This window comes from Lipophrys pholis, assembly GCF_963383615.2.
Source record: "Lipophrys pholis genome assembly, chromosome: 9".
NCBI lineage: Eukaryota > Metazoa > Chordata > Actinopteri > Blenniiformes > Blenniidae > Lipophrys > Lipophrys pholis.
Window position 1 is genome coordinate 14,568,941 of NC_137639.1, and position 16,263 is coordinate 14,585,203.

At 41.6% G+C, this 16,263-nt stretch overlaps 1 protein-coding gene across 1 annotated transcript; it reads left to right on the forward strand.

Annotated features, from left to right (window-relative positions):
* Positions 1–4,432: 4,432 nt before the first annotated feature.
* cep85 (centrosomal protein 85) lies at positions 4,433–15,089 on the forward strand. The gene is made up of 14 exons (XM_080472016.1): positions 4,433–4,588; positions 5,963–6,022; positions 6,119–6,250; positions 8,605–9,398; positions 10,801–10,931; positions 11,051–11,168; positions 11,263–11,448; positions 11,790–11,942; positions 12,032–12,186; positions 12,296–12,413; positions 12,596–12,646; positions 12,749–12,856; positions 12,951–13,176; positions 13,272–15,089. The coding sequence occupies exons 2-14, from the start codon at positions 5,983–5,985 to the stop codon at positions 13,433–13,435; spliced, it is 2,376 nt and encodes a 791-aa protein (XP_080328142.1). The 5' UTR covers positions 4,433–4,588; positions 5,963–5,982; the 3' UTR covers positions 13,436–15,089.
* The last annotated feature ends 1,174 nt before the right edge of the window (positions 15,090–16,263 follow it).

Consider the following 16,263-nt stretch of genomic DNA (forward strand, 5'->3'; position numbering starts at 1 on the left):
TGCTTCACAGTTAAAGGCCCATCCCGGAAATTCGTGATAGCGTTTCACATTTTACAGCAAACGTGCACAACCAAACCAGTTATGAACTAAAACTGTAGCTTAGATTTCTGCAATAGGAAGCGAAGCGCTGAAAGTTGCAGACGTTTTTTATTTTCTTTTATATTTTCTACTGATTTCTTTCCACATTTAAAACTCCACTAAACAAAATCATGATTAAAGTGTAGTGCTGTGGTCAGGAGCTCACCATTAATACACTACAGTCAAATGTCACTGACAGGTCACAAAAGTAGTTGATGAAATGATGACACTCTTTTTTTAGGTGTTACTTTTGTCAAACTTGCGAGATATGACTCAAAGGTCGATGTAAAAAAATTGGAAAGAAACATTAAATAAGACAAAGCAAGGGTGAAACCTTTATTAAAATGGTCATAAAATATGTCAAATCTATTGTTTAATGGAAAGCTTGTATATATAGTAGTGTTTCAAAGCCTGATTAAAGAGAAGTGAATGTGTCAGCAGACCTCAGGTGATGAGGAAGTTTGTTACACACTACAAAGTGTTAGTTTGTAGGAACTAAAAGCTGTTTCACCTTGTTTGCTTCTGACTTTCAATCACAGTCCATCTCTTCCTAAGGACCTCAGGGGTCTGATGGTTTCATATTTGACAAGTAACTCTGAGATATTTTTAGGCTCAAGACCAATCAAAGCTTTGTGGACTAGAAGTTAAATTTTGAAGTCAATCGTTTGACTCTCAGTCTGAGTCTGGTGTAATGCGCTCCATCCTCCTTGTGTTGCAGAGGGCTCAGCATTCTCGATGAGCTCCAAATGTCTAACACCTTTTTTTACTGAGACCTTTAAACACTTGGTTGCAATAATCCAGCCTAATGAAAATGAATGCATGGACAAGTTTCTATGAATAAATAAAGGTAAATAAAGCTCCATGGAGCAACTGCAGAGAGACTAAAGAGACACATACACAATGATTTATTTACGTATATGACCCATTTTCACATAAATGGATAGACAATAACATTTAAAATTCTCTCTTTATCAAATAATCTCTTTGTGTGTCCATAAGATATTCATGGCTAATTAAGATAAATAGTATTTGCAAATTACATGACACTCTCCACTAGATGGAGTTGACAAAAAAAAAGAAAATGCACACATACAGTTATGCTCAGTACCAAGACATCCATCCATTGAATATGCTGTCTCTGAAAAGAATAGCCCATTTCTGAAAGTGGGAGCTAACAATAAAGCAGTTTCAGAGAAGTGTTCCTGATCCATGGAGCTATTGAAGACAAACGTGTAAATATTGTCCATCCATGAACAGAAATCATTAGCAGAAATGTTTTTTGAAGGGCCACTTTATACTTAAATGTATTTCACGTGTTGTACCTACTTATTTGTACCTGATTAAAGTGGATTAATGCTTATGTAAAATGTGTGTGTGCTTGTACCACCTCTTCCTACAAAGACTTCCTGTACTGCTCACAGAGGAAGACATGGAGGAGCTTTGTGATGCAGAATGTAGCCAGATGACTGAGCAATAGACTGTCAAGAAGCCAGCAATTATTATATCACTAAGCACATGTATTTAACGATCTACTGCAGGCCATTGGTGGACCAAACACACAGTTCACAACTGATTTAACCACCTCAGAACACAGAAGGAATTACAAGAAAAACATTTTACATTGTTGACGGATAAACAAATAATTTACATAATGAAAATCCCCCCAGTATCACTGTGTCTGTGTTATATTTAGACAAAATCCCAAACACAAGTGCCTTATGTGATTTTGTTTTGTTGCTGTCTACTCTCTTGAAAATTTTTAGGCAGACATTTATCAACTCGATTTTACACATTGCCGTAAGAAAACTATATACTGGCACACACATACACATACCTTACAACCTATTTTTAAAGATGTTATCACCGTTTTAAACTAATGGCAAAAAAATGATTAGGTGAGTTTAGCAAGTTATCAAGTAAAAAGATAATTTGGAAAACCATGAACATTTCATTATGTCCTTAATTTGGCTGATGTTGATTGGAACCATATACAGGTACATCTCCAAAAATTAGAATATCATGAAAATGTTCAATATTTTTTGTTACTCATTTCAGAGAGTCAAACCAATATATGATACAGGCTTATGACACACAGAGTGAAATATTTCAAGCCTTTATTTCTTGAAATGTTGAGGATTATGGCTTACAGATAGTGAAAACCCAAAATTTAGTGGATTCCAAATGTTCCAAACTTATTGTTTCAAAAGGGACAAGATCCATAGTGCTCCTGATCCAAAGTGAAGTAGTTGGGACAGTGTCCAGTATCCAGTGGGGGAGAATTCATCTCCTGGCACTAAACAGCAGAACCTGAAGCAATTTCAGTGAGGAAGGGTTTGGGTTCACTGCAGTGAGCTGAACACCCAAAATACAGGGCATTGGGGTCCCAGAGGGACCTCACAAGAGTGAAAAGAGTGCTTGGGATTAAAATCTAATAATGAGTTTCTTTGAGTTAGAGTTTTGCAATAGATTTTCCACTATTAACAGGAAGAATCCATTAGGGTGTAATTTAGTGACAGAGGTGACAAAGCTGCGCGCCTGCAAATACCTAAAACATTGATTGTGCTGGAGTTTGTATTTCTCTCTAAGCTGGTCAAAAAGCATCACGGTATCATTTGCCACTAGATCATCTATAGTTTTAATACCGCTGTCTCCAAGACATCATTATAATACAAGGACATTTTATGGTGTGTATGACCGAGCGCTATGCGGGACACCAACGGGTCATTCTGAAAGGCCTCGGCTAAGGGTTCAATAGCAAGGGTGAAAAGCAGTGGTGATGGACCTGACTTGACCTACTATCAGTCTGACATGGAATGAGTTTATGACAACAGGGAATTTCCTTTCAATATCAGTCTGAATTTAGAGAGAAATAAGCCCACACATAGTATTTAAGAGGGCTCTTATTTTGATATGTCACATCAGATTGGGCTAGTACTTCGTGACTGACATCCTGAGATTGTCTACCATCAGTCTGATATGGAAGAAGTGTACCATAACGGAATTTCTTTTTAATATCAGTCTCAAAGTAGAACCCTTTATGTGTTTTTTTAGAGGGGTACCGTATTATCTTGATATGTCACATCTTGAACTGGTCTACTGTCAATCTGAAGTGAAATATTTGTATTTGGTTGACCAATACTACACTTAAACAAAAAGAAAAAAAATGGGTTTATGGCAACAGAGAGATTTAATTTAATATTACATCTGCATTTTGCCAAGATATGCTGTTTTGCTGGGCTTTTAATTTGAAAAACATCACCAGAATGGGAATTTGTTTTTATATTACAGTAACATTAATACACCACTGACTGAAACAAAGTTTTTTTGTTTTGTTTTGTTTTGTTTTTTTGCTACTGCGGGCACTACTTTTTGTTATTTTTTTGGTTTCCTAATGGATATTTAAGTATTAATAATGCACTCATTTATTAGCTTTGTTTTGCCTATTATTCTTAGCAGTAGCATTAATTTCTGTTTTATTAAAGGGTCATATTACACAGCTTTCCAACATTTTTCCATGGGTCTCATTGTTCCAAAACTTTTGTATTCAAAGTTTATTTCCAGCGTTTCCTTGAGTTTCATCCATTTGAATATTCAATAATATAAGTTGCATTCAGAATCTGCTGTGTCGTGTGAGCAGGACTGTCTCCACCCACAGATGACCATTTTAGGAAGAGGAGGAAGTACTTCCTCTGGTGGTGCCATGTGCCAGAGCAGAACTGCCTAATTGTGGGAGGGTCAAAGGAAGGTCCTACCTTGATTAGTATTGGTAAACCCCGGTTATCAATAGTGTTTAATTTCTGATTCACTTGTTGAAACACACTCTTTTTAAAAATGTAAACAAGCCAGGGCGAGATATGATAGATTTTCTTCACTTCTGGGGCGTCATTCACAGGTATGTGGGCGCATATTACTGTTGGAAAACCATTAGAAAGTGAATTTTGCATAATATGACGATTTTAACTTAGAAATCACATTCACTGGATTGTCACTTTTATTTTGAAATTCGCTTGAGTACGCTTCTACGGTAATGCGTTGTGTATGGGCACACCGCGAGAGGCTGGCTTGACACCAGTCTGATTTCTGGGTTTTTCGCCTTGCCAACACATCTCGGTTGGGTTGGCTTGTTTTGTGTTGCTGTGCTAATATATTGTCATATGAAAAACACACAAAAAAGTAGTCTTTTTTTATGTTGCGTTGACATACATTTTTCTAAGATAGTCATGAAACATTAGTATCTGGATTTTGCACTTGAAACTTGCACAAAAGTTGCTTGTATTTTGTACTGAGGGAATCCCGGCACCGTTTTGTCGAACGACCCGAGACTCCGGCGTCGAGCGGGCGGCGCTGTAGAGGGAAACAAGCGCACCCAGCGTCGTCGGCGGGTCCTGTGCCAGCGGAGGGGATCAGTTGGCTAGCAGAACAACAGCAGCGGATGGTACAGATTCCGCTTCAACTCAGAGACTCAAACCGAGATTTAACACCGCCTCCAATGTTTTTTCTGAAACAAAAGGTAAAGTAGTCGTTTTCTTATTAGCCTCGGAAGCCAGGTTGTTCAGTATAACACTGGTATAAAGGCGAACAAGCGCGTGTAACGTTAATGTGAACTCTGCGGTAGCTCTTTAGCTAGCTTGTTCGACGAACACGGATTATTCTTGGATTAGCTCAAATGGTTGTCGGTGGCGTACATTGCAGGATTACCCATGTGAGGACTGAGGCCAGCAGATCTTAAACAAACTGCCTTCATGAAACCAGCCCGGTCGTGGAAGGAAGTAGTTGTGGCTTTGGAGGCTGTTGTCTTAGAACAAACGGTTAGTCGAGCGGGTTAACGAGTCGTTTCCTGTGTAAATTAGCTCGTGAAGAGGATTAGTCTCAAACTGCGCGCCTGCATCTTCTTATCCTGCCATGTGTGTCCTTCAGGAGTCTTTTGTTTGCAGCACATCACGTACAACTCCCCGGAGCCTCTTCGTGGGGTTTGTGTAAGATGTTATGTAACGGTTGGACATGTGCTCGTGTTGTTATATTTGTGTCGTTGTCGTTGAGGGGCAGATGAATTTGATAGGTGAGTGAATCAGTCAATGGCCGACAGCTGCTGAGTCCTTGGCCACGACCGTCCACTTCATGCTGTACTCCAGGCAAGAAAGGAGGCTTTGTTAAAGGAGAGAGAGTCTGCTTCGGAATACAACAAATCAAACACACTTCACCCTTTGTTTTCCTGGTCAGATTTCTTGTCAGAATATATTTCCTTGTAGTTATTGTTCAAACATGCAACCTTAAGTGCTTTCTGTAAAAAAACAACAGCACAGAAGGTGAACGATACAAATAAGGCAATCAACTTGAATATGAATACATATCTGCCGAATTCGTTCAAAATAAGACAACATTGAACAATGCTGATTATGATGATGAAATAGTTAAAGTGGAAGAAGTTGAATTAGATTTTGAAACTTGTTAAAACAAATCAGTCACAAGATATTCTAGGATCACCTTATGGACGGGCGCTGCATCACCTTCATGATCTGACTTGGACATAAAATGATAACTAAATCTGTAATGCCATTTGTAACTATGGGACTTATATTTGTATAGCGCATATCAACAACAAAGCAGTTCAAAGTGTTTTACATCTACAGAGATGAAGAGCAAATAATCCTGAAAAATAACTAGGAATGAGAAAGTACTTGGAGTTTGTTCCAAATATTGGGTATTTATAAACTAAAAAGAGCTTCTGCCTGTTTGGTTCCGGCTTGAGGAATAGAGACGCAGTAATGCATTTTATTATTAAAGACATGGCAGTCTAATTTGAAACCTAAGAAAACATCGGGCTGTGTTTGGGCCAGCGTCACACAGTAACATGCATATTCCTTGTTTGTTTTTGTTTTTTCAGGTTGCTTCACGTTGTTTGGAATGACCACCTCACACAGATACATTGAATCTAAGCCAGTGGGTAAGTTGACACTGCCCTGTCAAAATACATGAACTGCGTCAGTCCCGTGTGTTTTTATGTGCCACTCAGTTGTCCCTTTTCTATAACACACATCAGCTCATTTTGCTGACATGGACTGGCAGACACCAGCTGTGTCAGAGAAGTTCCAAAGCCGTTTTGGCCGGCGGCCGGGAACATCGGACAGCGGGGACACTGGTCTTGGCACTTCAGCATCTGACAGCGCAGAAGGTGATGACTTTTGCTTGTTCTTCCTGTGCTTTTGGCATGTGTTGTATAACGTTGTGTTGAATACTGTCCGTCAATGGCGGACCCCCAGTCTGCTTCTTATGTATAGTGACTTAATCAGCACAAGCACGGTTTATGTAGAGAGACAAAGTCAGACTTCAAACATTTAGTGGGGTGAATGTGGAGCTTATGTGTTGTTTATATGGCTATTTATAGAGTGAGAAAATGTTGATAATCCGCTACAGATGCTCCAGAGATTTGTAAAGGTAGATCAAATTGTCAGGCAAAAATGAGCCGAAGCAAATAATAAAAGTTACAGTTATTGGGAATTTGGACCAAGAGAACATGCGTGAAGGCTAACTGAGATTGTAGGACAGCAGAGGTGGACTGTGGTTGTTGCAATTTTCGCATTCCTGATTTTAACGCTTTAAATGGGAGTATCCCACCGAGATGTGTACTTGTATGTTCACAGTGGATAGTCAGCAGGGATGGGTGGTCCCTGTTTCCACAGGAAACAATCTGAAATAATACTGTCAACAATGATCAGATGTTCATCATCACTATGGAGTTTTTAGTTTCAAAAACCTTTTTATTTTTTCATGGAAACACTGCCAGGCAACCTTTTGGGTCTTGCTAAAATGTTGGCTGTATAATGCTGTCCTAGAGTGCACTCCTCCCAGTGACCAAGTGAACCAAAACAGACAAACTGGGTTGTGCTCTGTTTCACCATAGATACTGGGGGAAAAACACCAAACAATCGCCCCTCCCCAAGCTCTTCATCTGAACCTGTGGTGCGAACATGCACATGTAAAGCTTTCCTAGAATTCATGGCACTTTGTCAGGGCATAGTATTATTTTACAAGCTCTGAAAACATCAGTCACCTAAGTTATGGCTGGTAAGGCAACATTTTTTTCAAGGATATAAGCTACAGTCAAATCAATAGTGACCTAGCGTGTCATTTGATTCGTTGTTAGGTTTAGACTCTGGACATGGTTTTTCCTGTCACAGATTTCCACTAAAGTTGTACCTAGCAACATCACAGTCCACCTCAATTTCAAGCGGAGTAATGGCTTTGATAGTGGGAAATCAAAGAGCTTTCGTACACCAGGCAAGCATATAAAAAGCTTTGCTTTTGTATTATTATAAAATTTCAGGAGCAGTAATGTCTTTTGAGCGAACACCTAGCAAATGGTCCTGTTGCTGAGTAGTTTAGACTTGTTCGAGTCAGTCATGAGTCCGTGAAGCCTTGAGGCTCCATTCACATCCAAAGTCTCATGCCTCAGATATTTAGTCCTGTTCTTTGTTGTATTTTTATTTTTATGTAATACTCTTGATTGATGATGATTACTATTTCACAGTAATTGCTCGCGGATTCTCGTTCGATCAAGTTGTGGTTTAAAGTGAGCAGGGGAGGAAAAATAACCCCATTCAGTTTCTTTTGGATGTACACATGTGATGTGTGTTGCAGTGGGAGGAGGCAAGGTGCTTAAGTAAGCGGCACCCACAGATCACTCTGTAACTTGAGAGGTGGGCTATAAATACCCCTAACCTTTCCTCTGTACGCCTGTTTGAATGCATTTGCTCCGAGCTTGGTACGGACAGCTTTTGGTTTTTTGCGAGAACAATACAGCTTGGGGCACAGGGCGTGCTTGCTGCGCTGCTGTCGGTCTTCACTTCAGAGGTCGTTTCATGCCTCCCGGAAATGCGGAAGACCGTTTTCTGTTTTGATTTAAAGCATTGTGCCGCTGTACCCCGCTTTAGAAAAAAATGCCTCGGCTAATGATACGTTTGCTGCGTGCGAGTGACTGCCCGTTTTCCCGGCTTCAACAGGTCTCTCAGGTTTGTGCCGTTGTTGGAAACAGTTACGTAACTTGGAATTGTGTTGAGGCTTGTAGAGATGTTTGGTGGTTGGTTGCAGTGATCTTGCTGTTTTCCTGATGTCAAGGTTTCCAAAGGAAGGTGTTTTTGTTCATGCTTAATGGAGTGGCTTTGGCGTTGCTCTGTAGCAGAATGCGAGGGGACTAATCTGGATACTGGACACTTGATGGATTTAATTAGCATGTTATACTGAGATTTTATTCTGTACACTGCTAGATGTCTATTAAAAGCCTATTCCCCAAGTCGAGTCAGTCGGAGCCATTTAATTCTTTTCGTGGTGACGCCTCATCATCAAAGTAGGCCACCCATAAACCCTTTGCCGTCTATTTGACAGCACTGACTGAAAATAGAGAAAAGGGCCTGCAGGACTGCTCTGGATGTTGAGCTCTGATTTAACAACACACATTATGTATTGCACAGTGAATATATTGCATAGAATGTAATTTGTGGCAACATTTCTTTCCTTCACTATTTACAGATTTCTGCAGTTCCAGCAGCAGCCCCTCTTTCCAGCCCATCCGCAGTCAGATCCCCATACCCACTGCACATGTCATGCCATCCACGGCCGGAGCCCCGGCCTCCAAGCCCGAGTTATCCGTCCAGGAGGACTCCCTGTCCTCAGCCGAGGGCCTCAGGTCTTCCTCTGGCTCCAGAACCCCAAGTGGCACAACATCCAAGTCTTCCTCTTTGTCCAAGTCTGCATCTTCACCCAACTTGGATGCTCAGGCTGGTGTGGGAGGTGATCCTATCGGGCCCAGGCCAGACTGCCTGAGCCGCTACCGCAGTCTTGTCAATGGGCTGGACCACTCCCTTTTCCCCACAGATTATACACGGGTAGAGGAGGGCCAGCGGTTTGACACTCCTACTGTGGAACCTACGCTAAATCAGTCAGCTCTGCTGGGGGGGTTGTGCCCTGATGTCAGACTCCGATTACAGACCACCGGGATGAGAGACATCTCAGACTGTGTGTCTGAGGCCTACAGAGGTGCAATGGAGCACAGCTATAAGGTTCTGCCTGAAGCCAGGTCTGCCATTCCTGGCCCAGCAGAAGCCTCTAATCAGAGGTGCGGTCAGCCTGGTGCAGCCGGAACCGCTGGAGTTTACACAAGTCCTCTAAGCTTGCAGACTCAGGCCCTGCTGAGGGAGCATGCAGCATCCAAGAGTTACGAGACGCTGCGGCAGGACAGATGTAGTGAACTTTCTTCCTGGCAGCAGCAACAGCAACATAAACAGCAACTGGAGAGTTTACGCCTTCAAGTGGAACAAATGCAGGCAAGTATTCACTTTAAATAGAGATTTCCCTACCCTGTGGCTAAAGAAATGATAAACTTACACCTCTAGATTAAAGAAACAAACATATTTGCTGCTCTTTTTTGCTCACATAGAAGCTGGTCTTTGTCGTCTGTTCACACAATATGTTTGCTGATTGCCCAAACTTTGATTTTGGCTTTCGTGTGCAGTGCGTTTTCTGGGAATAGTACTCTGATTCAAAGCCAAATCATATTGAGATAGGGGTCAGTTGGTCATGTATATTGGCGAGCAATTCAGTTTCTGTACACGTAGTATATAGGTCACCATCGGCTAAATAATGTCCCACTAAAAACGGCCTAAAGGCAAGACGGTGCCTTGTCCTAATTTAAAGAGGGATCTGTCAAATCAATCCGCTTTCCTGTCAGGATTTTGTGATTTCACTATGTATTAACATGTATCTGTTTCTAGGTTCTAAAAAAAAAAAAATCTGTTGAAATAGTGAAAAAGAAAAGCTGTTGAAATAGTAAAAAAACAACAACTCTGTTGCTCAACAGCTGTCAGTCGGTCCTGCTGTGTTTTCAGCTGTTTGATGGCAGATGTTGACTGAGTGCTACTCCACAGTGTCGGCTGGCACTCTGCGCTTTCCACATGTGACGTGGTGACACTTTAGTTTGATCGCTGTAACTTCTCATTCAATCCCAATATTGGTTGTTCCTTCCTTTTCATCACTAGGCATGTAATCTGTGCTGAGCGTTAGGAGTGTATTGCAGAGTGCTTGTAAAATGTTTGAGATAACAACTGTCAACAGTCTTTACTCGATCGGAAACCATTTAACACGATAGGTAAATCTCAAGGAGGAATTTTGGTATTGCTATTAATGGAAGTATTTAAACCATTTATTGGTTTAAATCATTTAAAAGAAAGCTGATTATTTTGACGAAATACTATGTTGGTTTCATCTCATTTAGATCACATGCCAGGGAAACTAAGACTACGTGTGAATTATGAGCTGTTAGCAATTAGTTTTGTGGTCTGGTCTATCTATAGTTTTCTTGCCAACGCGTATCACAAGTGCTGCATACAATCTATACATTTGTCCGTCCTGGTCCTGGAGTCACCCGGCATGTTTCAGATCTCTCCGACCCTGATTTAAATAACAGTCTTCGTCAAGCTTCTCAAAAACCCTATGGTGGCACAATTGTTTTGAACTAGATGTGATACCTCTGAAGTATGATTAGAAATAATAATCAAAGATTGTTGGATTAAACACAGGTGTATTTTGTTAAAACATGATGTGGATTGCAGTGAAAAAATGGGCACGTTGTCTCGTCTTACATCATTTTTGTACCGTTTCTCTAAAATAAGTTTTGTGGGTAATATTCCCATTTAACATGATTCTGTGTCCATGTTTGTTTTTTTGTAGTTAATGAGTGCAGGCGTTGGTCAGTACCCAGCGGTGTATTCCACCCCAGTACACTCAGAGTCTGGGAAGTGGGACGCTCTGGTCAAAGCCAGTGAGAGTCTGCTGAAGGAGAAAGAACTTATCATTGAGAGGCAAGTGTTTCTAATAGTGAAATGTTCATTCTGCTGCTTTGTAGGCGGGGGGTTCGAATGTTGTTTCCCTTTTCTTTTTCTTTTTTTGGAGTTAATGGTTGGACCTCATGTTCACGCAGACAAAAACAGCACATGACTCAGTTGGAGCAGCGTTTGAGGGAAAGTGAGCTACAGGTCCACGGGGCCCTCCTAGGCCGAGGTACTTCATATGGGGACATGTGCATGCTTCGCCTTCAGGTTGGTGAAAAAATTGCTCTGCGATTATTATGTAACTCACAGAAAATACAATCAAAGGCATTCTTTGAATCTTCAATATCGCACTTTGTTGCAGGAGGCTCAAAGGGAGAACGCATTCCTCAGGGCACAGTTCACTGAGCGCACCGACTGTGCTACCCTGGAGAAAGTAGAGGCCGAGCGCAGGCTGGGCGCAGTGGAGGCTGAAACACGCCGTCTCACTGACAGCCTGAAGGAAGCCTGCGAGAGACACACGGAGGAGATGAAGAAACAGGAAGAGAGGGTTTGTGGTTACCACACACCTCTTTAACACGTGATGTGATCCAGACAGCCACTTAGGCTGAAAACCGACATCTTCCACTGACAACTAGAACCTTTGCTTTTATTCTGATTCAAAGCATTTGGAAAAAAAAATCTGTTTTTCTTTTGTTAATGCTCCCAAACAAACGCTTGAACATGATAGAACCTATACATTCATTCAGTCCGCTAATCTGTACAGGAAAGTTCTCTGTACTCGGAGCAACCTAGATTTTGTAACTAAAATGAGAATTCTATTTAGAAGATCACTGAATTTTAATTGTCACTGTAATCTTTGTGCTTATGTACCCGTATCGATGTGTGCAGATCCGCAATCGAGACAAGCACATCAACAACCTCAAGAAGAAGTGTCAGAAGGAAGTCGAGCTCAAGAGAGAGAACCAGCAGCGCATTGAAACGCTGGAGCGCTATCTGGCTGACTTGCCCACTCTGGAGGACTACCAGAGCCAGAACAAGCAGGTTATGATGCTTTTACTGCCTCTCGACGGACTCTGCTCCATTTGACTCAATCATTACATTTGATGGTTTTTTTCTTCTTCTTCTTTCAGTTACTGGAAGCTGAACAGAAAGCAGCTCAGCTTCAAGACAAAGTAAAGGAACTGGAGGCGTGTCTGGAGACGACGCGCTCGCATATACGAGACAAAGATGTTCAGCTGGAGGAACAGAAGCGCAGGGAGAGAGACCTGCTGACCACCATCACGGAGTATGGACGCAGACTTCTGAAGTCATATTTCTTTTTGTTCCCCGTGTGCACAAAGACTTTTATCAACTCAGCATAATGACTGCTCTGTTTGTATTTTTGTCTTCATCAGCATGCAGCAGCGTGTGCAGCAGGGCCTCGAGGACGGCGCCAGACTCCCGTCTCTGGATCTTGAGAAACTTCGAGGGGAGAACAACATTTTGAGAGAGGAGCAGCAAAAACTCAAAAAGGTCTTTTTATTTGTGAAGAGTTTGGGTTATTACTGTCCCAAAGTCGTATTCATGATATTATTTACACTTTATTAATGCAAAATATATGGATAATAGGCCTGGCTGGTAAAACCTCTTTGCACTCCTCTGTTGACCTACAATGATGAAGTTCTTGTTTTTAACTTCAGCACTTTTCCATGCAGGTTATTGAGAAGCAACACCTAATGATGGAACAACTCGGCTCCCAGATCCAGGTGTTTGGCTAGTTCTAGTGAATCTAAATCATAGTGTGGTGGTTGATTGCCTGTTGACATCTTTAAATCTTTATTTTTTTTTATTTTGTGTTTTGCCTGCAGGCTTTGGAGGAGCAGATTTCTCAGGAAGAGAGAAGCTCTCAGGCTCTCAGAGAAGAAGTGCTGGCGAAAGAGCAAGATGTGGTGGAGCTCCACTCGGCTCTGAAGGAGGTCAGTTTACCACCTTATCTGTCCATCTTCTCTGCAGCTTCATCCCTCTCGGGGTTGCCAGGTGCTGGAGGTAATGCTCATTCTTGTGTTGCAGCTGTCGGCCCAGAACCAGGAGCTGATGGAGCAGAATCTGACCCTGCAGGAGCAGAGGAGCTCTGACCAGGCCTCGTGCCACGTGCAGCCAGCCGGGACTCACCTAACACAACGACTACATGCCGAGATCGCTTCCTGCCTCAGTGACCTGCGCTCGCTGTGCAGCATTCTGACTCAGAGAGCTCAAGGACAAGACCCCAACCTCTCCCTGCTGCTCGGTCTCACCTGTAAGAGTTCTCAATGACGCGTCGTCAAGGTTTTTAGAAACGTCTCCACTAATTAGTTACAGTAAGGGTGAAATGTCCCGATTTTGTCTTCTCAGGTTCTTCAGGCGTGACGGAGCAGGGCGAGGACTGGATGAATCCCGACGTGCTCCAGAAGAAGCTGGTTGAGACTCAGCAGCTCCGTCGTGACGTTGAGGAACTGCGTAACGTCATTCTGGATCGTTATGCTCAAGACATGGGTGAAAACTGCATCACCCAATAACCTTGACCCTCAGGTGACAAAGGACACTCGGATGCTTCTGTTCACCTCGGACTTGTCTAACAGGCTTGTCCTTCATATTGTGTCATTCAAATCAGAAAGAGCATTGGATTAATTGTTTTTAATGAGGACAAAGGAATACCCGAGTGGTTTCTCTCCTGTTCTCATCTGACTGAACGTCAAGTCTCAAGCCTCCCTGTAGCTTAGAACCCCCCCCCCCCCGGTGAGTTCATCTATTTCAGTCCAAGGGCTAACAGAAAATAACTTACCTCGAATACTTGATCCTTGAGCGTTTGTGAGAGTGTGAGCCTGGTGTGTTTTTTAATGACAAAGTGATGCTGTCAGTTACCAAACAGTCTTATAGTTGTCGTTCCACTCCTTGTGGCTAACGTTGTGTGTAGAGGTCCCACGTAATTTATTTGCATTTCCCTCTTTAGGGGAATTATCCTCCAAGTAGTTGACAATCAACTGGAACTATTTTAACCTTTGCTTCTAACTAAATTTGCAAGCAGACGTTACTAATGCGCCATTATTTAAAATGGCGAGCACTGTAATACGAGTTGCTGCTGTGAGCTATAGGATGTAACAACTGAAGGGTTCAATACCAAATCAGCTCCCCACACCGACAGGCCTACAACCGTTTTGAATACCAAAGAAACTGGTGGAAGCAGTCGTGCGAGTCTGCGAATGTCTGAGTGCTCCTGCACGCTGCAAGCGTCGTTCTGAATGAACACCAACCTGTGCCTTCCCGTCACGTTCACACCTACAATGTTAATTCAGTTCAGAGCAACCACAAAGGGCTGACTGCAGCGGACTCTTCCAGTACGACCTTTCTCTCAGCGTACCAACCACAGTAGGATAATGGATACATTCCCTGACTCTGAATGTAGTAGGAAACTTTTGGTCATGTCACAAAGCCTGTGGAGGACCGACACGCTTTGTTCCTTTGTAGATGAACGAAGTGAACTCTTTAGTCTGTTTGCTCTGTGTAGATTTAGTTTCATGTTGATAACGGCTAACGAGAGAATTTCCGATACGCGTATGACTGAGAAACAGTGTTAATTTTCAGTATTTTAGTTTTTCTGTCTTGTTTGCATTGACAACTCATTGTGAAAGCTTTCCTCCCAACGTTGTGCTGATGTGTTTGAGCGTCACATCGTGTAAAGGTCCCATGAAGTGCATTTTATTTTGTAGTTTTTGCTCCCTACGGTCTGTTTTAGATGTGAGAAAGTAAGACTTTCTTTAGGTGTTGACGGTTGGACGGGGTTGGCTGGCTCATCCCCGACTAGCACATCACTGGACTGAATGGAGTTTTTATATTTGCATAGTGCATTTTAAGCCATTTCGAATAGAACGCGACACTTTATTGGAAGAGAAAAACGATTTTATCGTAAAAATATGCAACTTCTTTTTTTTTTTTGGACAAAAATGTGCAAAAAAAAAGAAAATCGAACCCAGGGACACCGAAGCCATTTTTCATTTCATGGGACCTTTAAACTAAATAGCACAAGGTTTCTCTTTGGAAAGTCAGGCTCCGCATGCCTTAACATCTCAAATGTTTTTGCGAAAAGGGAAAAAGACATTTATATTTTCATACTTTTGTCCTTTTGTTTGTATTTGCATACTCTGGAAATAAAGATTTTCAACATTTGCTTGCATCAAAGTTGTATTGTTTCATATTGATCCATTTTTTGGGAGGATTCAGTTTATTTCAATATTTTGTGACGATTGCAGCAAGTAGCAACTGTGAACCGACAGGATTAGAGCGGTTTAACAGTTTAGTTCCCATTAGATGTTTATTTAAGCCTCGTTTACGTGACAACGAACACGAGTGTATCCGCAAAACTTCCTTCATTTCTAGGGGGTCCGTTTATGATCGTAGGACAACTCGTCCACTGATGAGAGTTCAGAATTTGTTTGAGAAAATAAATCCTATACAAAGTACTTTTCTATATTGTTATTTCGAATTATTTTTATATCTTTCATGTAGCTAGTATTTGTCGACATATATTTAGTCTAGTATCATATGGCTTTGTTTACCATTCTCTTAATGGTAAACAAATTGAACAAGTGCATGTCAACGAAGTTTTTGTAATTGAAAAGCTTGGTTATAATTAGCCAGAAATATTGGCATAATGTGTAAATTCTGATCAGTATTGGATCAAAATTCACTCAACTTATTGTATAACTCCCTCATTCTTCCATATCTGAGTTATGGTGTGGAAATATGGGGAAATGATTATAAAACAAACATTGATCCTATTTTTTTTTACTTCAGAAGAAGGCCATTCGACTCTTAAATCAAGCTGATTATTATGCGCCAACAAATCCTCTATTTACCATGTCAAAGATGCTAGAAATACACAATATTGTCGACCTTAATACACTAGCTGTAATGTATAAGGCGCATAATTATAATTTTCCAACTCATATCAAGAAGTTATTCAAATAGAGAGAGTTGGTAATGGCCTCAGGGGTACTGGGTTTTTTGTGTCAACCATACTTAATAATCCTTCCAAACGTGTCAAATATACTTTGAAATCCAATCCTTCAAATCAATAATGCGGAAAAAATTAGTCGTTGACTAGTTGTCCGGGGTTGCAGTTTTGTGGACGAGTTGTCCGCGCACCCCATTTACAGGACACCAGTGGATCTGAGAGGTTTTTATACCAGCTACCAAAGTGGAAATATTCTATTCCCTCTTGCAGAGACTGCCTGAGCCTATGGGGCGGCGTTACCGCGCATGCGCATTTCTCCCCCTCCCTCTCCTTCCTTCTGCTCATCCACTTGTAAACAAACATGGCGACCCGTGGTGGTATTACTCGAGGTCC

Bases quoted from the DNA above. Each gene is read 5' to 3' on its own strand.
- cep85 (XM_080472016.1), top strand. From the start codon at position 5,983: ATGACCACCTCACACAGATACATTGAATCTAAGCCAGTGG. The intron at 6,023-6,118 runs GTAAGTTGACAC...AACACACATCAG, and splicing joins CATTGAATCTAAGCCAGTGG to CTCATTTTGCTGACATGGAC. The intron at 9,399-10,800 runs GCAAGTATTCAC...GTTTTTTTGTAG, and splicing joins TTCAAGTGGAACAAATGCAG to TTAATGAGTGCAGGCGTTGG.